The sequence below is a fragment of the Protopterus annectens genome, chromosome 4.part0 (genome assembly GCF_019279795.1).
Source record: "Protopterus annectens isolate FY-2018-M chromosome 4.part0, PAN1.0, whole genome shotgun sequence".
Classification (NCBI taxonomy): domain Eukaryota; kingdom Metazoa; phylum Chordata; order Ceratodontiformes; family Protopteridae; genus Protopterus; species Protopterus annectens.
The window spans coordinates 1,769,534,463-1,769,557,399 of NC_056733.1; the positions used below are offsets into that span (position 1 = coordinate 1,769,534,463).

General features: G+C 37.8%; 1 protein-coding gene across 1 annotated transcript in view; it reads left to right on the plus strand.

The window, feature by feature from the left end:
* Positions 1-9,249: 9,249 nt before the first annotated feature.
* LOC122800488 (stimulator of interferon genes protein-like) overlaps positions 9,250-22,937 on the plus strand; it is a 132,665-nt gene continuing 118,977 nt past the window's right edge. The window contains exons 1-2 of the mRNA XM_044069928.1: positions 9,250-9,319; positions 13,104-13,348. Coding sequence (XP_043925863.1) covers positions 9,251-9,319; positions 13,104-13,348 — 314 coding nt within the window. The 5' untranslated portion in view covers position 9,250. The remainder of the gene's footprint in view (positions 9,320-13,103; positions 13,349-22,937) is intronic.

The following is a 22,937-nucleotide window of genomic DNA, read 5'->3' on the forward strand; positions in this document are numbered from 1 at the left end:
ATGAGGCAGTCCAGGGGTGAGGCATATGCTAGTCAGCCATGGACTCTCCCCTCTAAACTGCCTGAAGTAAAGCATTTTCACAGCCAAGTAATTCAGAATATTGATAAGCTGTTTAGATTAGCATGGATACTCCTGGTACTGTATCATGGCAGAGGTAAGTGATGGTGAGTTTAGTGGTCAGGTAATGTTAGGGTTGTGTGTGTGTTTCTGTGTGTGAGTGCATATGATGGGCTGCATGTATGTGTGTGTGTGTGCCTGTCTGGAAGGTAGCAATAGGGGGGATTATTGAGGGGGGTAAGTTAGGTAGGGATATGTTTATGGGTGAATGGATGTGTGTGCCTTTGAGTGCAATTGGTTGAGGAGGGGGCTGTTTGTGTGTGTGTGAGTTTGTGGGGAATGACTGTGTGAATGTGTGTGCAGGTGGTGGTGGGTGGGTTGAAGTGGCTGTCATACCTGCACACACACCCAAACTACCAAGCAAAGCCTTCAACATTGCATCAGGGGAACAATAGCCACCAGGGAATACTTTACCTATGTGGGTCAGGGAGAACACTAGCTACCAGGGAACACTTTACCTACTTGGGTCGGGGAGAACACTAGCCACCAGGGAATATTTGAAGTGCATTAATCGGGGGAAACTAGGCACCAGGAATAACCTCTCCAGCAGTAACAGCACTTACATATAATGGGGATGGGGGAAACACTAGACAGCAGGGATGGTGTATATAGTGTGCCATAATGACACTTAATTAAAAGAAAAAATAAATAAAACATGGTGTGGGGATCCACTAAACACCAGGAATACTACTGAGTAGTCAAAAAAAAGAAAGTCAGACCCTGCATCCTTGCCACAGTAAACCTCTGCAACAACACACTGTGCTCGGACATGTTTGTGCAACATTATCTTTTTGCATATATATATGAAGGCTCTTGGGTATTAATCTATGCCTGTAAATGTTTGTGATATATGAGGGGGGAGGGACAGGGAACAGCAGGAATACCTCCCAACCTCATAGTGAAAAACAGACAAAATCAGGGATGCCTGCTGCATTTGTCTATTAAGAACTCAAAAAGCTGCTAGTCTAACAGCTATTGCCCCACCATGGATTATCTGAAACATATGAAGTGTGAAACTAATGTCTGGCATTAGTGGCTGACTAAATTCATCCATGATTTATGAGGGCAGAAAAAGGGTGACATCAGGACCTTCTGATAACACAGACAGGTATGGGACATGTGATGTGTTTATGTGCGTGTTTGAATGTGTGTATTGTGTGTGGAAGGGTGAATGAGGGGTTTGTGCTTGTGCCAACACAATGCAGCTGCTGCCATTGTTAACTGATGCAACAAGTGATGATCTGCACCAGTGGTATTTAATGGAAATTCAGATACATGCAAATTAGCTGATGCTGAAATCTTTCGACATTGTGGTTGTGCTTTCTCTTAATTGTAAATTTCTGTATTGCAGATATAGGGCCTTTTTACCCATTAACATGGACATAATGGTTCTTTATGATTTATGATTTTCCAAGAATGTGTTCGACCCAAACTGTAATAGTGTTACTTCTTGCACAGTTACAATACTGCGACTTTTCCTTCATCTACACTATATTCTATTGCTTTCTTTGTACATAACATACCATTTATTTATCCATTAAATGTGCTGGATTGCTGACTCCAGTCAAGAAATATACTGTCTCTAGTAAAACCTTTTAAGGCATGGCTGTAGTACCTTAAAGTTCTTTTCCATGATTGTTGTCTTTTCAGTAATCCTCAACTTGTCATCTGCAAAGTTTTCTACATCTTATTTTGGTATAATTTCTCCAAATCTATTGGGTTTCTACTACCATGATGGGAATGGACCCTATTCCTAAGTCAAAGTATGATTAAAGTTCATGAAATTGCTATTGTTTCAATCTTTGATGTTAGCCAAAAATGCTCTTCGCAGCACCTGCAATGTGCCTAGAACGGACTCCTCCTGCAATTCATATAGAGTTACATGTACCAGCTGCATATCTATATATGACTGCAAATTGTTTTTTATGAGGCCTATTGCTTCTACTTCTATTGGAACTGTCCAGGTGTACTTATTCCACATTGCCCTCATTTCTGCCTGCAAATCCTGGTATTTTATGGCTTTGTGTCTCTCTGTATGTAAGACACTGTAATCACAGAGTGTAGCAATTTTAATGACCGGTGCTACTTTTGTTTTCTTTTCATGGACTATGGTATCTGTTTTTATTGCATCTATTTTTTGAACTGTTGGTAATAGGTGATCCCATGTGATATAAACTTCATCATTCTCTATAATGCTTAGTGGCTCATGTTTCCAATGCTTCTCAACTACTTCAATATTATACTGTTTACATAATCCTCACTGCAACAGTCTTAGGATCACAGAATCATAAGATCATAGGAAGTTACTAGGCTATTGGCCCTGAGGCCCTTATGAGCCTAGCCAAGAGTTTAGCCCATGTTTAAACAAGTTAGGACCTGAAGCCCCTGTCCAGCAGGGACACAGGATGAATCTCAGGGGTGTATTTTCTGTTCCCCATCCAGTTATCCAGGTTGCGCTTAAAAAGGGATAATGAGGTACTCTGCTTGACATGGAGAGGGAGTCTATTCCATAGATGGAGGAGTCCCTGGGACACAAATCTGTCCTGCAATCAAGTCCTATTGATGTCACAGACCAGGTTGAGGTCGCACGTGCATGTTACTCGAGTGGAGATTTACTTGCAGATATGCAGCAGTCCCATCAAGGCAGGGTCTGAGATTGCTTTGTATGCCAGAAAGATATCACCTCTGAGGAGTCTGCATGAAACTAAATAGAGGGACAGGGCTTTTAGCCTATCTGTGTAGGGTAGATGTTTGAGGCTCTGGATTCTCCTGGTGAGGAACCTCTGTGGTCTCTCCAGCTGCTGCATGTGCTTTGTGAGGTACATCCCAAAGGGGGAGTTGTACTCAATAATTGGCCTTATAAGGGAAGAATACAGGGATGTTATGACCTCCTTATCCCTGGATGCGATACCCTTACATATGAGGTGGGCCATATCGAAAGCTTTCTATACAACGGAAGCAACATGGTGGTCAAAAATCAGGTTGCTATCAACCTGGGTGCCCAAATCTCTCACGACTGATTGTGTGCCAAGGACATTGTTATTAATGTGATAATTTGTGGGGACGTCACTCTCCCCAAAGGGGATAATGATGCATTTTTTGGCATTCAGCTTGAGGCCATATTTCTGGCACCAGTAATTTGTTTGGGTGAAACTCTCTTGGAGGACGTCCACATCACTTGGGGAATTGATGACCACGCCCAGCTTGCAGTCATCTGCAAACCTGGTCAGCCATAGCCCACTGGTTTTGGCCTGCACCTCAGAGAAGTATATCCGAATAATAGAGGCCCCAAGACCGATCTCTGGGGTAACCCACTCATTATGAGTCTACTGCTTGAGGTAGCTTCCCCTATTTTGATCAGGTGGGTTCTATCAGTGAGACATTTGCCACATTATTATGCCTTTCAGTAAACAGGCCGTCTGCTATTAGTGAATCACATGCAGCAACAAGATGTGCGACTGTTTCCAGTTCTGTTTTACAAAACATGCATTCATTGGTTTCTCCCACATGTTCAATGAACTTTGTAACCCAACATGTACTTAGTCCAATATCCTGGGCTAACAATATTAACCTAACATCTTTTGGTTTAAATTCACCTGTCCTTAACCGTTCCCATTTCAGATCCTGATTGACAGGTTTTTCCAGGAGTTTTCTGTTCTTGCAACTATATTTATGCCTTTTCCACATTTCTTGCCTTCTCATCTGATCCATCCCCTTATATTCTTTCTTTTCTTTTGTTTTTTTGGCACATTCAGTTGCTGCCTGATTTATGTCTACTTTTTAGTTTGATTTCCATGATATATTTCTGCTAAACTAAGCAGGGAAGTTATCATCGATTCGTTCTCCACGTTTTATAACTTTCAGTATGTTTGGATCTTGTGAGGTCAGCAAATATGTATGCAATCCTACAATTGCAGATCTATACATTTAATCAATTTTGAGGAGGTCCATACCTCCTTCAGAATGGGCAATATATAAGCTCAGTATACACTGATTTTTATAAATCATTTGATGAGCATGAAGCATTTTTCTTGTTTTCCCATCCAACTGATCCAATACCTTTTGGGGACAGTCACTCACCCCAAAAGTCTAAGTTAAGAAAGGAAGAGCGAAGTGGGATTGGACTTTGTTCCTAGATGTCAGGGTTCTTTCCAGTATTAATTTTAGTTTTTGTTGACATTTATTGATGTTTTACTTTCGATCATACATCAATCCCCACTCTCTCCTACTCAAGTTCCTTTATGTCATATTTCAGTCCCAGGCGGATATTTTCTTGGTGCTGCAGCGTTCCTGCTTTAAAGGTTGCTTTTGCACATTTATGAAAACCAAATGATATTCTTATATCATTTGAGAAAGTTTTGATGACTTGCATTTGTGCTTTCAGTTCCTCATCTGATGAGCTATACAGTTTTAAATCATCCACAAAAGAAGATGAGAAGTTTTTCCAATTTGTTGTTTTCTGGGAGCTAAATTGTAATAATGACTGTATCTGTTAAAGTAGACAGTTTAATGGTTTGAGAGAAAGACTAAAGAGCAACTGTGAAAAAGAGTCATCCTAGAATATCCACCTTTGAATTTTTATCCCTGGAATAATAATTTGTCCTTTATCATGGCTTAGCTGCCAAGTAGTTTTCCACTGCTTCACAGTCATACAATATAATTGATCAATGAAGTGTATGTCTTATACATTTGTAAGCACTCCTTTATTCACAAATGTGTGATGCTGTCAAATGCTTTTTTGTAGTCTAACAATGCCATATATAGATTCTTCCTGTTTTTACAGTTCTCCATTATGACATTATTTAACAACAAATGATCCTTTTTTCATATGACTTTCTTTTATTACCCTTTTGTTCTATTGCCATGATGCAGTTTTCTTCTAAATGATTATAAACTCTGCTGGCATCAATTCCAATATACAGTGTATACATAATTGGAATGCAAGTTACTAGTCTATAGTTTTTAGATAGCTTGCAACTTCACTCTTCAGGATGAGTATCGTTTTTCCTGTTACTAACCAGGTTGGTGTCTGTTTAGAATGGACATATAAATAATTCTTACTCAGGGCTAAATCTTAGTATAAAAATGTTGATATTTTTAGCCAGAAATTAGGTACTGCATCTGCACCTAGGATTTTCCATTTAGGAGCTTTTCTTAATGTTGTTTCAGTTTATCTGCCCATTATTTCATCCCATTGCATATCCTGTACATTTAAACTTACTGTTTCTTTTACTTCTTCTATCCATTCAGCATAGGTTCATAGGTGGGTACTAGGCTATCGGCCCTAGGGCCTATACAAGCCTAGCCATAACAATTCCCTGGCTATTTCTTCCCAGAATATTTACTTCCCTGGTCCCCTGTCTAGCAGTGTGACTGACATGATCCCCAGGATGAATTTCCTATCTCCCATCCAGTTGTCAAGGTTTCTTTTGAAGAGGGCCAAAGAGGCGCTCAGCTTGACATATATGGGCAGTCTAGTCCAGAGTATGGGGTTTCTCTGGGTCAGGAACCTATCTCTCCAGCATGTTTTGTTCATTGTGCTGACCTGGTTTAGATCCCTGGAGCATGTGTCTCTGAGGGATTGGGATTTCTTTAAGTGTAGCATGTCCAACAGCACTGGGTTTGACATGGGCTTGTATGTTAAGCAGTGATCACCTCTGAGTAGGTGATATGCAACAGAGTATAGCTGGAGTTTTTTTTTGACGGTCAGCATAGGGCATCTGCTTTAGGCCTGTGATTCTTTTAGTGAGGTATTTCTGTGGCCTTTCCAGTTGTTGCAGATGTCTTGTGAGGTACATACCAAACGGGGTGTTGTAGTCTATAATGGGTCTAATGAGGGATGAGTACAGTGGGACAATGACCTCCTTTTTTCTAGATGAAAAGCCCTTAGTGATGAGGTGTGCCACATAGAAGGATTTCCTGACTGTTGTGGCTATGTGGTTATCGAAGGTGAGACCACTGTCCACCTGTGTCCCTAAGTCCCTTATCACACTTTTGGTGTTTAGTGTACTGCCACTTATGTGGTAATTCATGTGTACATGGTTTTTACCAAAGGGGATAACTATACATTTCTTGGCATAGAGCTTGAGCCCATGGCTCTGGTAGCAAGCATCTGTTTCTGTAAGGCCCTTTTGTAGAATATCCACATAATTTGGGGATTCAATAATGGCTCCCAGTTTGCAGTCATCTGTGAACTTTGTTAGCCAGAGTCCCTTAGTGCTGGCCTGTACCTCAGAGAGGTAGATGCCAAAAAAGAGCGGTCCCAGAACTGAACCCTGAGGTACTCCACTTGTCTGGAGCTGGATTCTGACTCGGCTACATTTACAGTGTGAGTTCTGTCAGTATGTCAGTTGGCAACCCATCAAGTGACATAGGGATTAATGCCCAGTTTAGTAAGTTTATCTATGATTCCAGAGTGGGGGGTGGTGTCGAAGGCCTTGGCGGGGTCCAGATAGGCTGTGTGGACCACCTTACCCTTGTCCACGGCTCTGGAGACTGATTCGAAGAAGTCAATTAGGTTGAGGAGACAAGATCGTCCCTTTACAAACCAAACTAGGTGGGGTCAAGTGATTGAAGGTTGCCAATGTCTTTGTTTATAAGGTCCATGATAATGCATTCAATGGCTTTGCAGATCAGGCTCATCAGACTGATGTGATGATAGTTCCTGGGATCCAAGGTGGATCCCCCCTTGTGGAGTGGGATAACTGTAGTTGTGAGCCACTCATTGGGCCTGAAGCCTGAGGTGAGGTTATGATTAAACATGACACTTAGGTGAGGTGCCAGTTTATTTTGTAGTTCATGTAGTTCACAGCCCAGGATGTGGTCTGGTCCCATGGATGCTGTATTCTTAGCTTTGGAAAGTGCGTTTTTTACCTGTGTGGCTGTGATTACCGAAATTTGACAATCTTTTGGTTTTGAGATGGGCTCTTTAGGGGGTGAGAGGGGTGTGAATTTGGCACTGAATCGATCTGCCAGGATAGTGGCAATATCCTTGGAATCACTATGTTTAATGCCATTCTGTTGTAGCTCAGAGCAGATCTGAGCATTGCCATTTAGATTCTTGACATAACTATAGAATGCCTTGTGGTTGTCCTTGGAATCATTGGCAATTTTATTTTCGTAACTAGCTTTGGAGGATTTTATGAGGGATCTCAGCTTTTTACTGAGGCTGGTAAGGGGGTTTTTTGCATCCTGGCATTTTTTCTTTTCTGCAGCAGTTTCTTCCTTCTGTTGTATAGTTTGTTTATGGCAGGGGACCACCAGATTGGGTTCCTTTTTTTGGAGGAGACCATCTTGGTTCTATTTGTGATGGCACGATTCATGCATGAGTGGATGTGCTCGTACAGTGACTTAGTGTAGGATTCAGCAGTCAAACTTTTTTTCCGTCTGCATGGGTGTCATGAAGTTTGTAACTTCTGACTCAAGTATCATGAAGTTGGCTTTGGAATCTCTTTGTTATGTTCCACAGGGTCTTTATAGATATGTGTCCAAAATGTGTCTATTTCTTCTTTTTTGGTGGTATTTCTATTTCTTTTGCCTTGTTTCCCAATTCCCATTGCTTATTTTGTACTTTTCCTTTATATTTATCTGCATATTTTCTAAGTTTATCTGCCTGCATTGATGTCTTTAGTTTATCATTTACAATAGTGTACGATAGATCCTGGTCTGTTCTGATACTTAGAAAGATAGATGTCATAAAAGAAATGCACAGTATTTTTGTTGATCTGTTCCCTCTTCTGTAATCTTCTAACAGTGACACATCTTATCTTAATTGCTTTATAGTTTTCTCTGTTCGATACTTCCATTGTGGCATTTGATTTCTTCCCTTTATTGCCCTGAGTTTTTCTGTTAAGTCATTATCTGCTGCACAGGACACAGGGAAGATATACAGAGTGTGCAGAGAAGGCATCCCAGCCAAGAGCTGCACTGGGGAACCAAGCGCCGTGACAAAGCAATGCTAACTGCTGTACTATGTTCCGTTTGCAAGCCTGTCTTTGTGACCCCATCCAGCTCCTTCATTGTAATGAGGAACTATACAGCTGCATGGCCACTTTAAGAAAAAATATTTATTTAAAAATTGCAATTTATATGGAAAAATTAAGAACCTGACGCACACACACACACACGCACACACGCACGCACACACACACACACACACACACACACACACACACACACACACACGCACACGCACACGCACACGCACACATGCACACTCACACACTCACACACACACACACACACACACACACACACACACACACACACACACACACACACACACACACAAGCATTAATGAAATAAAGTCATAGATTCATAGATTAGCACTAGGTTAACTGCCCTTATGGGCAATTTTAAGTCTAGCCAATTACTCAATGTGAGACTTAAACCTTGCACCTTGTGTCTGTAAGGTAAACACCTTAACCATTATACATATTTATTGATTGTGTGGATCATATGTGGACTTCAATAAATTTGTCATTATCCATTTAAAAATGCTCACAGGAAGTGCAGAGTTTGAAGGAAAATATAAATTTAATTGAATAACTAAAAAGATGTGTACGCATCTGTATTTGTTCAGCAACCCTAAAATAAAATTAGGGTAGTGAGAATAAAACACTAGCAATATCTTTCGGCTTTTCCTTGTTAGGGGTCACCGCAGCTGATCACTAGTCCGCAGATTGATTGGCAGTGGTGTTTTTACAGTGTCAAGTTGCCAGCCCAGCACCTAACCTTTTCACAAGGCACACACATACACATACACGCATGCATCTACCTGCATGTCTTTAAAACTCACTTGACCGTAGGGAAGGTGCTCCAGCCAAGAGTTGAACTGGAGAACCTCTTGCTTTGAGGCAAGAATACTAACCACTGCACCACCGCAGCCAGTTAAAATTAAACACTAAACATCATTATTATTTTCACTTTTATGTAACATTATTTAAGCTTTAGATGTTAAAAGAAAAATAAAAACAAGCAGCTTAAACCTTTTAGACCTGACAACTTTGCATGTTTTTCTTTCAGTAATACAGTGACATCATCAGCTCACATTCGTGTAAGAGAAAGCTGTGTAAGGTTCAACCAAAATACATCAGTCAATAGCTGTCATTTTTTTGCTGGGAGTGGCCGAACATGAACAGAGTGAAAATCAGCATGAAGTGCTGCTCACTCGAATTAACAAAACTGCTGTGTTACTTTGAGGTAAGTCACATCTATTAGTTCGTACACCTTTATTCATGCTTCGAGGATGTTTTAGCATAATCTGTTGCGTGCATTATGGACTTAAGTGCAGTGTATTACAGAACAAGTGTCTAGAAGTTAATCATATGATAAGATTTGGCACTGAATGTCATGGAGGGAGCTCTACAGCTCAGAATGTGGTATTAAAGCAGTAGTATCTTTTAAACTATTTCTTCTTTAATGATGTGAAATAATAATAATTTAAAACTTTATGTTTTCTACTGTATGATGCTTTCAGAGAAATCATAAAATATATTTTTTTCATGTATATATTCGGTCAAAGTAAATGCATTGCTAAGAATGCTTTCTTAAAACTGAAAGTAAAAGCAGCTAAACTGTTGTCCTGCTGCAGTGGGGAAGGAAGGAGAAAGAATGTTAGAGTCGTATGTGGTAGTTAACGCAAGCTAAAGTTTTGTGATAGGACTGATGCAACAGTAGTAAATAATAAGTCCTGGACATCCGAGTGAGAATGAGCAGCTGTTAGCATATAAATAGCGTCTCTACAAGTGAATAAAGAACTGTGCTATTCAGTTCATCTACTTCAAATTGCTGTCATCATGTATGATGCAGACTGAACCTATACAGTATATGCGTGGGTGTTTCTTAAAATAACAAAAGTGGTTTAAATAACCTGAACCTCCATTACATGCCACTTACTGAAACAGATACTAATGTCATATGTATGTAATTATGTATCATAAAGCTTCGTAAGTAAAGCAGCAATCAGTAACAGTGAAATAACTAAAACGCAGTCATGTAAAATGTTAGTGAAAATTAGACTGCTGTTTTAGCAGTTTGACACATTTCATTTTTTTCACCTTGAGCCATAATGAGTTGTTAGGATCCTTACACTTTTATACACTGATAACTGATTTTCTCTTCCTTGTCACTGGCTTCCAATTGATCTTTTCTCATAGCACTGTTAAGGATTTTTACTTGGTCCCATTGTTAATAGACCAGTATCATAATCAAATAGGTTCTGCACAGTTATTTTACTCTGAATAAATAATTTATTGTGAATTTTAAGAGGCTGCATGTCGAACTCAGACCCAGTTAAACTTGCTAATCTTAACTTGCGCAAAGTACTGCAGACAATGTGTATTGCTTTTAGTGAGCCTCATACATGGACTCACAAAGTAAGTGCATCATCCATGCCTTAATCTCCTATTCAATGCTGCAGTGGATTTCTGTGCATTGCTTATGCCCTGACTTTTATGTGTGCAGTGGTCTCTCCACTACTGATGGAAAAAGGGATATTAAGATGCATTAAGAAGGAAGGGAGGAATGGAAATTAGTGACTGAAAGAAGGATAATCTTGGAAGAATGGAAAAAAACAGATGTTGTTACAGTACTTTGCTTTGGTGTCCTTGAAAGAACACAAAAGAAGGGTGCTGTGCCAGGGTGAAGTAGACCAGAGTTGGGAGAGAACTGTTCAGACATGACAATAGAGACAGAAGAAGCCAAGGGAACTGTCTGTCTTAAGGAAGGATTACATAGGGATAAATGGGCTATCTCTAGTGTTCCCCAGGACTTAGCTAGGTAACTTTGACAAGAGATGTTCAGCAGACCACTAGCCAGTGTAGAAGTGCCTGAGGACTAGAAGGCAGCAGTGAAGTGAAGTACTGTTGCATGATGGGGATTCAGAAAACTCCAATCAACTACAGGCCTGTTAACCTAAAGGCATTGGTAGGGAAAGTCATGGAGAGACTCCTGAGGGAAGGACTGCTTGCTTTTGTGCAGGACAACAATCTCTAGTCAACTACTTACATAGGTTTATGGCCAGAAGAAGTTATCTGTCATACGTGATTCAGTTTTATGACTGAGTTACACAAGAATTTGTCAGAGCTGTACCAGTAGACCAGACCTGTTCTACCTGGCTTTCATCAAAGGATTTGACTTGGTGACACATTTACATAGTACGGTGGCAAGTCACACATTTTGCAGTACTTCAGACATGTTTCATGTGTAAACATATTCTTTTCTGTCATTAATTCTTTTTCATTGTGTGATTTACACCCTGGCTTAAAATAGTGGGTGTTTTAATTTATTAAGCACTCTGATAAAGTTCCAGAAAGAAAAATGAACAAAGATGCTTCCTGGTTACCACTGTTATGTGTTTTAACTATACTTTATTTTTTTACTTCCAGTAGTTTTACCGCTAATCCTTGGGATAAAGTCATATTTTTAAATTATTTCAGATGGTGACAAGAAGATGAATACCATGTTAATGAAATTATATGTAATCAGGCCATGCTTTATTAGTTAATTCTTGTGAGTTAACATCTCCTGTCCCTCCTTACACAAGTCAGGCCCTAAATGGACAGCTGTGTCCTGCAAAAAAAAACACAGAAAAATGTCAAATAACTTCACATTTTAGGAGATACATTTATTTCTAAGTTTCCTTTAATAGCTGCATTAAACAATTATTTTGTATCTGAAACACCTTAAAATAAGAAGAAGCAACAGAAACATCTCAAATTCTATAAAAGTGAACTGTTATTTTTGTAAAAAAATGAAGTCCAGTCCTTTGCATTGGTTGAGGGTAGATTTTATCCTGCAAAATTATATGCGTGCATAATAATATTGTATTTTGGGCATCTGAAAAGGTGGTAACACTATAATTGTCCCTTGGGCTCTGCCCTACACCCAGGTAACTTTATAAACTTATGGGCAGCCTGCTGGCTTATGTATTAAGGTTTGTGGCTCACAGCTTTCCAGTCCATCATTTAGCAAATTTAAACTACTGCAACATTTAAACTGAAACTGCATTTTTCATAAAGAATGGCTTGTTTAGCCATGTGTTGGATCCATCTTGGAAAATGCAGTAGTTATTCTTGTAAGAGAAGGTTAATGACTGCTGCATTGAGTGTATCTAAATACCACTGGCTCTCCCATAGCTGTCTATTGGTTATTCGTTTCTTTTTGTTTTGCTTAATTGCTGTTAATTGCACAGCCATGCACAGCATTTCCACATTTGTAGCTGAGTAATGGATAGTGAAACATAACAACTTTTATTAATGTTCCCAATAGGTGTGCTTTCTTGTTTGGAACCAGGATTTAATTGTATATCCCCACTCAGTAATACTACACAAGTGAATAGGATTATCACATGCCAGTAGGCTTTGCGGTGTTAGTGGTTTGATAAAAGGAGCCAGTAGCTTTTTGGTAAAGAGTGATCACTGTATTTTGGGAATTATTGTGGTATGCAAGGAATAAAATGGGGGCTGATCATGGGTTAAGAAATAGTTTGCATGCAGGAAGGTAGTACCCTTTCATGTATTATAAGAACATTAACATTTCAGAAATTAAGAATAAAAAGCATTAAAGGTTCAGTTTAATAACAGCAGTCTTACATCACTGAATCATATCTTGAGTTGTTAACATTGTCTAAACAACCTCACAGTAAAACTTATGACTAAATCATATGGTCAAGCTCCACTTTATTAGATTAATGGAAACAGTCTGTCCAACTGGTAATAAACTTTAAGGATATTTCACTCTCCTATACTGCTGTGTACTAGAAGGTTCAGGGTCACTCTATCATGGAGGTTAATGATGTTAGAGGTGGCAATGTTTCACAAGAAGGGGGGCTTGCTGGGTGATGACAAAGTATTCACTACAAGCAGAGTTAGCAATTAGTCATAGTGCTTAAAACAACATGACAGCATTGCAGAACTGCAAGAAACTGCTGTCAGCTAATTCAATAATCTCTTCTTATTCGTTTTTTTTTTTTTTTGCCTTTCAGATGCCTTTATCTTATGAATTTCAGACTGGACATACTACTGATATTATACCAAAAACACGTGGGAATTGGTCTGTTTTAGAGAAAGTTATAATAGTTATTGTAGTTTTGCTGCTTTCCTGTATTAAAACGAATGGGCTACAGGAACTTGGAGATTCTGTCGCACTGTACTTTTTAGCAGAATGTATAAAAGCAACTGTAAATGGAATTTGTGACTTTACTGAAGAATGTCGCCATCTGCAAGCTAGGTAAGAAAGCTGTATGTTTACAAAGTTTCTAGAATGTTTGCAATGTTTATATTTCATTAACTTAGAAGAACAGGACCAACACAAAAGTCTGGTTTTGTACTAGCTTCACTTTATATGTTGGGTTTTCACTCCAAGAATTTTATAGCAGTTTCTTCAAGATGTAAGTGATGATATGCATGCAATGAATGCAACATTAAGAACCAGTATTCTGGCATTCATGGGAACATGCAATCAACTTGGTAACGTACTGATTAATTATGGCAAGAATAGTTGGTTGTGCAGGGACAGACCCCATAAAACTTGTTATGCTTGCAATCATACATTTTTCCACCATGGAGTAGATCATACACCCCTATCAGCTAAGCTGCTCTGAGCTACATTATTGCAGGAATAAACTGCAAGAGAAACCATCTGTGTCTGTCTTAGAGAGCTGTTTATATTCAAGAGGACCATCTCTCTTGCAGGTGGTACTCTGTAAGACAAGTACATTAGTTTCACATTTCCAAGTATCCCTGAATTTCACCATGGACTTTTAATGCCTTTCTTAACCCAGCCTTACATAAAATCCTAATTTTCTCTTTGTGGTTTAACCTGTGTGTGATGGTACTGTAGTTCTGTACACAGTCCAATTACTGAGGATACTAGTTATCTCCTAGAACTTAAACTAATCAGAATAAATATACTATGGATGTTTCAGTGTCACTTTGAGCAGAAGTTCTTTTCAGCAACATATTTTTTTCTTCTTACCCATAAGTGACTAACGGTGGATATCCTGTAAACTTTAATTTGGCTGTCTAATGGCTCTTGGATGCCTACACAGAAAGCTGAACAATAATAATAATAGTAGTACCCATTTGTTAACTAGGTAGGCAGACCGGACAAAAAATCTTTTTCAGGGGTGACCCAGAAACAAGGTATGCTTAAGTGTCTTGCTCAAGGTTTCACAGCAGACAAATAAGAGCTAAGGGAATCAAACCTTGTACCACAGGAACTATAGCTTACAGCCTTAACCTTCCATGCCACCTGCCAATACTGGTTCCAATGCTGGTTAGCTGATATTGTTCCTTCACCAGCCTAAACAGTCATAGCATAACAATAATCAATGTGCAAAGATGTTCTTGGAAGTTGCCAAACAATGGAGGAAGATAAGAAGTGGGATTCAAATGGGAATGTAAAAGTAGTAGAAACTTTTTTTCAGGATTCACAGAGGTACAGACCCACTGGGAAAGTATATAATGACACGTAAAAAGTGTAGTGAATCCACACCACTGTTCATGCAGATATGGAATACAGAAAGAAAAGGCAGCACTCTTCCAATGATCATTGAAGTCATAAGTTAATCCAATGTGAGTGAGGAATTTTGAGTTGAAAATTATACAAGTTCCCAGAAAAGGGACATGCATCTGGAGCGTTTCTCCCCAGGACTCCGCTGAAAACTGGCTTCATTCCAAGTCAGACTTTCCTAGTTAATAAATAATAAATAAATAAAATAAATAAAGGGTACTGCCAGACTTTTGGAAATTGAGACACTGGCAGGAAATGTTTTATTTTTATAGACTTGTTATATGAAAAATTTTCAGACTACAGGACTGAGGTATCATTTTATGATACAGATATTTTGTGGGTCTATTAGTAACAATTGCTCAAACTGACTTTTACTGGAAATATGTATGGACAGAGCTGGATGCTTGGTTGGACCTTTGGAGTAACCTGAATTAATGCAGACATCTAAAAATAGGCATTTTAAAGAGAGTGTGGTCAACTTCCCTGTGCCTTGAGCAATGTAAAATATTTTTCTTTCTGATAAGACTTGCTGCAGTTGTTAGTGAGAAAAGGGAATGGGTTCTGAGTAGTTACATTGGGTTTTTGAGGTAACTATAGATGAGACAAACCCCTTATATTAAGGTGCTCAAAGCAGCCATTAGTCAATGAGATATCCAAGACAAAACACTTACCTCAGAAGAAATCTAATTATGTGTTTGCATAGATTAATTGTTTGATGTCAATGAATATTTTAAGTAGTTTCATTACTTTTTTCTCTTTTATTGTTACCTTTGTGCCTGGACAATGTTTTTAGAGGTGTACTCACCTGTTTTCTCTTCATGACATGGCTTTTTTAAAGAAAAAATATGAATAGCGTGAACTTGTTAGACTACATATATGGATTGGTTGAGTGTATAATTATACAAATAGTGAGACCTTTTTGATGTGGAAGACATATGTGATTTTTAGTGTATTAATACAATTGGGATGCCTTGTTGGGATAGTTGTTGCTGACATGGGAAAAGTGGTTCTGAGAGGGAAAGGGACAATTTCTGCAGGTAAGAAGATTGTTTTAAGGGGACTAGATTTCAAGGTATACGAGAGGAATCTGAGACAGGCACTAAATAAAGACACAGTATGGAGAAGCCCAGAATAATACTAAGTTGGAATGTAAATAGAATAGGAAGCCCAGTTAAGAGGTTAAAGTGAAGAGCTATATCAGGAAATTTTCCCCACATTTGGTCCTATTCCTAGAGACCTCTATTATCAACATGGGAACATAATAATGCAGAGGACAGGAAGAAATGGAAACAGGTGATCCGCTGTGGCGACGCCTAATCAGGAAAAGCCGAAAGAAGACGAAGAAGGTATAAGGAAGAGAAGTGTGACAACCTTAGTAGCCAAAGGCCTATCTTCAAGGTGCAGGATGTTTTGGCTGATGTATCGGGGAAGTAAATTGTGAGGGGAAAACTGCAGGTTAGAATTATAACAATTACTTTTTTGTACATGTCCTCTTTGTTGATTTTGTAGCATTTTAATTAATTGTTTCATTGTCAATGAGGTTTCAGGAAGGTTTATTTCTGAATGCAGGAAATTTTAACATAGTAACATCAGCTAGAGATGTCTGCAGTTTTCCATGTTGCTTGGAAATTCAGAGAATGGATCTTTTTCTTAGTAAAGTTTCTAAAGTAAAGTTTGTTTTTTTTTTTTTTTGTTTGTTTTTTTTCATGTCTTATTTTGTAATGTGAAACTAGTCTTTTTTTAGAATATTTTGAATGTATTAATTTACTCATGTTGGAGCTTTTCTCCTCGGGCCTCTACTGAAAAGGGATATGTATCCAGCTAGACTAGCCCGGTCAACAAATGTAAATAAATAAAATAAAATAAAGTAGTGAAAATGATGGAACTTCAGGATGAAGCAGAAACCTTTTAGCAACATGTAAACTGTATCCTTGACATTCTTTGAGTTTCCACTTCAAACTGAAGCCAGATAATTTTCATTACTTTACTTAGATTCAATGATGAAATTCAGAAGGGCCGAGTAAAAACAGATAATTACTACAAAGAGAATAGGATTTTAAAAAGAATATCTTCCAGAATGTTTTAGGGACTTCCCCCATGCCATGAGTTTGCCTGGTTCCAGCAAGTAAAGTTACATAAATGGTTACCCAATTTAAGTTCCCATGGGGGGGCAAGTATAGGAAAATCCAGAAGAAATACTTTGTATTTAAGACTATTATGTTCAGCTTTACAAGTACAAAGAAGGACCAAAAGAAACTGTATTGCAATATGAAGACTTTGTGGAGGATATTAAGTGACCCTGTTTGCCAGAACAGCATTTGGAAACTTTAATGGTCTAAAATGGTTTGAAAGAACTTGAGCAAGTGATTAGACAGCTTTCCAAAAGGAAGCCCCCTGGCATGGACAGGTTGATGTTAGAACTGTATCAGTCTCAGGAGGGTTAAATCAGGTGGTCTTGGTGTCAGTGTAGGAGAAAGGTTATGATCCACATATGTGGGCTGGGTGGGTATTTACTTATCAGAAGATTTATAAGGAAATAACTGAAGTGTATTGTGGGGGGGGGTAATTGAGCAATTACTGACAGTTATCAATGATAGTGATTATACTTAGTGACTGTCTGCCTCATGAAAGAGGCATTATGATATTGGTGGGGTGGGGTGGGAAGGGAAGGGACAATTAATAATTGCCTTGCTGTTATCAACCAACTAATATAAATTTTGAGTTGAGATTACAAAATTATGATGGCTGTGTTGGCGAACACACTAACACAGGTGATGGCCAGAGTAGTGAATATAGATCACTTTGTTATTTCCTCTGATAGACAGATACTTGACAATGTGTTAAAAACAACAGCACTTATCTGAGAAGCACAATTAACATGACAGCCATTGCTGGTTACCAAGAAAGCCTTTGGCAGGGTGTTCTGGTCTTATTTTTTAATTATTATCTATTTATGTGTTCCTTAATCTGTAATCACCCTGTTAAAGAATATTTATGATGATGCTAATGCCTAGTACACAAAATAAGCCAGCAACAAGTGAGCCGTGTACCAGTAGTTTATTAAACTACTATGACCACATTAAATGCAAAACAGACCGGTTTCGGCCAACAAAAATACTGGCCTTCATCAGTGTATTACAAACAGCACAACAGTGATCAAATCTTTATATAGTAGATGAAAACATATCATTGGTTGAAAATTACATATTAATCAGTGAACTCATGAATATTTATATTTTCCAGTAACAACAATATAAACTTGAAAATATGTAAAGGTACAATCATAAATATTCATTTAGTCCCGGATTAAATAAAGCTTCAAGTTTAGTAATCCATTTTTTCTCCCTAGCATCTAATTTCTTATGCCAACCAGATTTATAGGTACGATCACCAATGAGTTTGTCTATAATAATAAAATGGAATTGAGCAGTTGGATGTGTAAGGGTATGTTTATATAATGCATTGGTGCTTCTTTGACATTTAATATCGCTAAGATGTTCAGACATACGCAATCTAAAAGGTCTTGAAGTCTGACCTATGTAGAATGCATGGCAACTGCAACTAGCCATATAGATTACCCAATCAGTGTTACAGTTGGCAAAAAAGCGAATGTCAAAAACTGTATTGCTATTTCTACTTGTAAATTCCTTGGACTTTAACAGGTGTTTGCAATTAACACAATGTCCACAGGGAAAACATCCAATCAATCTATCGCCCAAAATAGTAGTTTGATACAACCCAGGTAGTCTGGATTCAGAATGATGTTTATAGTGATTAAAATAACCAGCTAGATTTTTTTCCTTTGCGAAAGGAAAAAGAACATGTATTGGGAATAAATGGCTGAATCTTGTTATCAGCTTTAAGTATATTCCAATTGTCTTTGATGATATTTATAAATTTATTGGTATTTCTGCCAAAAGTAGTAGTAAACCTTAGTATATTAGATGATGCACATTTATTTTTATTTTTATAAATCAATAAATTATCTCTGTGCAGACCCATAGCATGATTCTGTGCCATAGTGACATATCCTGAGCTATAACCTCTGTTCATAAATCTATTGTGTAGATCACGAGCATGATGTTTAAAAGTAACATCGTCTGAGCAATTCCGTCTAATTCTTAAAAATTGTGATTTTGGAATGTTTTTGGCTATATGTTTTGGATGAAAGCTGGAGGCATGGAGTAGAGTATTGTATTGTGGGAATTTACGATACACTTCAGTTTTAAGGGTATCATCCTCATTTTTAGTGACCAAAACATCAAGAAACGTAATGGACTTTTGGTCATAAGTGATAGTGAACTGAATTCCCCATTTGTTGTCATTTAGATACTCCAAAAATTCTTTGAGATATCCAATATCTGATCTCCATACCGGTCTGTTTTGCATCTAATGTGGTCATAGTAGTTTAATAAACTACTGGTACACGGCTCACTTGTTGCTGGCTTATTTTGTGTACTTGGTTCTTCTTCTTGCCGTACAACTTCCCGCGTGCAGGGGGACTTGTTTTAGGATACGCATTGTTGAACTTCCTGCTGGGGACCTCATGGTGTGCTGTGTTGGCGTGTCTGCCGTTATCTACATGGTTGATATTGTTTAACATATTTATTTCGCCAAGTATTCCACGATTCCCTCTCATTCTAATGGACGTTTATGTGTTTTGAACAGGTACTGATCACTTTTTACAACATCATTGATTTAATGTTGGTGTTTGTCATCATGGAATTGCGCATACGACGCCAGTATATATGTGTATCGTATTTAAAAGGATGGTAACAGTATTATCTGGGGCGTATTATTATGGAGAGATGCTTTTTCGATCCTGTTTATGATACAAATTGCCATCTATAACTGTTTTTGCTACGGACAGTTCTATCTTCTAATTTTGGACAGTAAAGCATGCCTATACACTTTCAAGGCGTTTATTGTTTGCCTCATTATTATCTGCATTCAGGTGAACTTCATTTGGACATACGCTGTTGAATTTCCTGTGGAGGACTTCATGGCATGTTGCATTAGTGTGTCGGCAGCTTATATACATAGCTGATGGTGTATGTAATTTGCTACGGACTGGTCAAAAAAATTTTCTATTTTTTGGGCGGCGAAGTATGTTTACACAATTTTAAGGCGTTTATTCATCTTTTATTCATCTTTTCGCCTTATATATCTTTTCGTAAGCAGGATAACTCTATTTGGATATATATTGCTGAACTTCCTGTTGGGGACTTTATGGCGTTCTATGCTGGCGTTTCGGCAGCTTATATATAGCTGACATCCAATGACTATACCCATTCCAGTGGATTTGTTTCATCTAAAATATGGTTTGTGTGTCATGGGCAGGTACTGTACAAACTTTTGAGCAATATTTGTGACTAAACATCATCGTTTTTGGACATATGTCGCCAATATACATGCATGTTGGAGCTAAAGGATAGGCAACAACATCACTTTTAGCGAATTGTTATAGCTATACACCATCAAAATTGGGTGTATGTCTGGGACAATCACAATTGCTCTTTGTTGAGGACAGTTGACCTTTCTATTATTTGGCCATTTATGCGTGTTTATATACCTCTTAGGCCTACAATTTAAATGAATACGCTGTACTGGAAAACATGTAGACATGTAGAATTATTTATATGTGATTACCATTTTAATATCACACTTTTTTAAATCTTAAGCAATATCTATTGCTATAGTTGATACTTAGCAAAATAATTTTTCATCTCTTATGTGTTTCTTTTTAGATTCAGTATGGACTGTTTAGACTTGATGTCATTTCTGGAGGGCATATCATATATATGAAACTAGGAGTGTTATTCTGACATATTTCTTATGGTGAATTATTTGGTTGCTGGGTACATTGCTTGTTATAACAGTGTTTACTTTGTATTTATCATTGTTTCTCATGTTTATTACATATCCTAGCTAACATTTTGAGGAAATAACAGGTGTATTTTATTTGTATACCTAATACAATATTAAGTCACTATTTGAAATACTATCTATTTACATTTGTGAATGTTACTTTGTCTATATTCTGTGCATTACATTTAAACAAATATTCAAGTTTATTAGACCAAGTATTGTAGTCCCACTTTTAGTATTTAGTTTTTGTATCTACCCTTTAGATCAGGGGTTAGCTCATTCACTTTACATCATATAACATGAGGATATGAATACTTTAAACAATTTTGAATATTACAAATAACATTGACATTATTGTCCATTGTGATAATAGGTATACATTATTTTTTCCATTTTTTACATTCAGTATTGGATATTATCTGTGACCTGACCACAATTGTCTTTGATTTTTTGTCCTCTGACCCTTCTGAAAAAATCAGTTTTTAGCTTTTTGCTTGTAGTTTGGGTTGCCTTACTTTAGACCTATGTCAGATATACAAGGAGCATATAATTTCATCCATAATATACCATTATTGTCCTGTGTCTAACGTGGCTTTAGAGAGCAAAGGGTTTCTATAAACTGCATTTCAGCCATTATAGTTTGAATATCACCAACTGTTTGTTTTTTGACACAGGGCGTGGTTGCCTTTTACTGTTTTATTACAATATATTTCTGACCATATTCTATGATGGATCTAAGCAAAATATTTTTGGATCTATCTTCAGATAAGGATGATTTGGCACCATTTGGTATTGGTGTGGGTATTGATGGCTCTGCTATTTCTAATCCTTTGAATCCAGAACAGTTATGTCAAAAATCATTTGAGGATCTCAATAAAAATATGAGATCATTGAGATCTGATGTATGGCACCTAAAACTACTGAAAGCCTATTTGGCTAAGGACATTTGTCCCAGAGGTCTGAGGGTTAAGATTCAGCCATTGGTGGCAGATCCAGATGAGATTCTTAATACTGAATGGCTATCCATTCAACAAGAATGTTCTATGAAGTTTGTACATTCATTGTCTAATTATTACACTAGGATTATTGATAAACAAAATTCAAAGGTATTACAACTTATTGAAGATTGCAACCAATACCAACAGGATAGCTTTTTTCCTTCATTATTATCCAAACTCAGTTATGATTTGTTGACTTTTGATACTACACTTAAAGAAAAGAAACTTAAAAAATTTGTACGGGATTTGTCTGATTATCAGAAAGGACAACCATTTAAACATGTTAGACATGTCAGATTTCAAAATGCAGAGAATACTAACACACCTAGTTCCAAAAGGAAACGTCCACATTCGATTCTAAAAGGACTTGGTAATACTATAGATTCGACTGATCATGACAACTCATCAGGAGCTGATACTGATACACAGCACACCATGGGGTCCCCTATGCCCAAACGTAGTAATTATACTATCCCTTTAGGGCAAACAGGGGGGGCAGGAGGAGGGGGGGCAGGAAACATAAAAAGGGTTACAAGTCTCCAGACTTTGATGGAAGTACTAACCAACAAGTAAACAATGTTTGTAATATCTCTAACGCTGTATTAACACCTGAACAAATATCTTTATTAAATAAAGGATTATCTTTTATCCCTGTTTTTTTTGTTCCTGAAGATAATTTTGCACAAGATTTATTTTCTTTTTGCAGACTCATTAACCTTAAATTGTCTTTTCAGGACAAAGGGGAAGAAGGACAACAATACACGCAGGCATTCAGATATCATGCCTCATCATTCACACCTCTTATGCACCCCACTGTTGGTCTTTTTCTACGCAATGTGCTCAGTGATTTACATTTTCAACATAATTCTGTACAACCTATGCCCAATAATATGACTGAAAGTGATATATCCAGCTTAGATGAACTGGTTAGAAACAAGGAATTGGTAATTCTTCATGCTGATAAAGGTGGGGCAGTGGTGGTTATGGATTGGAGTTATTATGACATCGAGGCGCACCGACAATTGGGTGATGCCCGTTATTATAATAAAATGCCTTTTGATCCCACACCAGTATTTTCTCAACAAATTCTAGATTTCTTACATTCTGCGGTTGATAATGGGATCATTACTGATAAAACACTAAAACACCTAACCATCACTGACCCTGCCAGACAATTTATTTACTTTCTGCCTAAGATTCATAAAGATTCTCTACATCCACCAGGCAGATCTATATTGTCAGGCATAGGATCACTTACTGAGCCACTCTCAGAATTTTTGACTGAATATTTAAAACCACTTCTACCTTGGGTTAGATCTAGAATACAGGACACGGCACAATTTTTGAGCATAGCTAATGATATGCAATTAGAACAGAATTGGTGGCTATGTACGTTGGATGTCAGTTGAGTACTGGACATATATGGTCATGTCAAACCC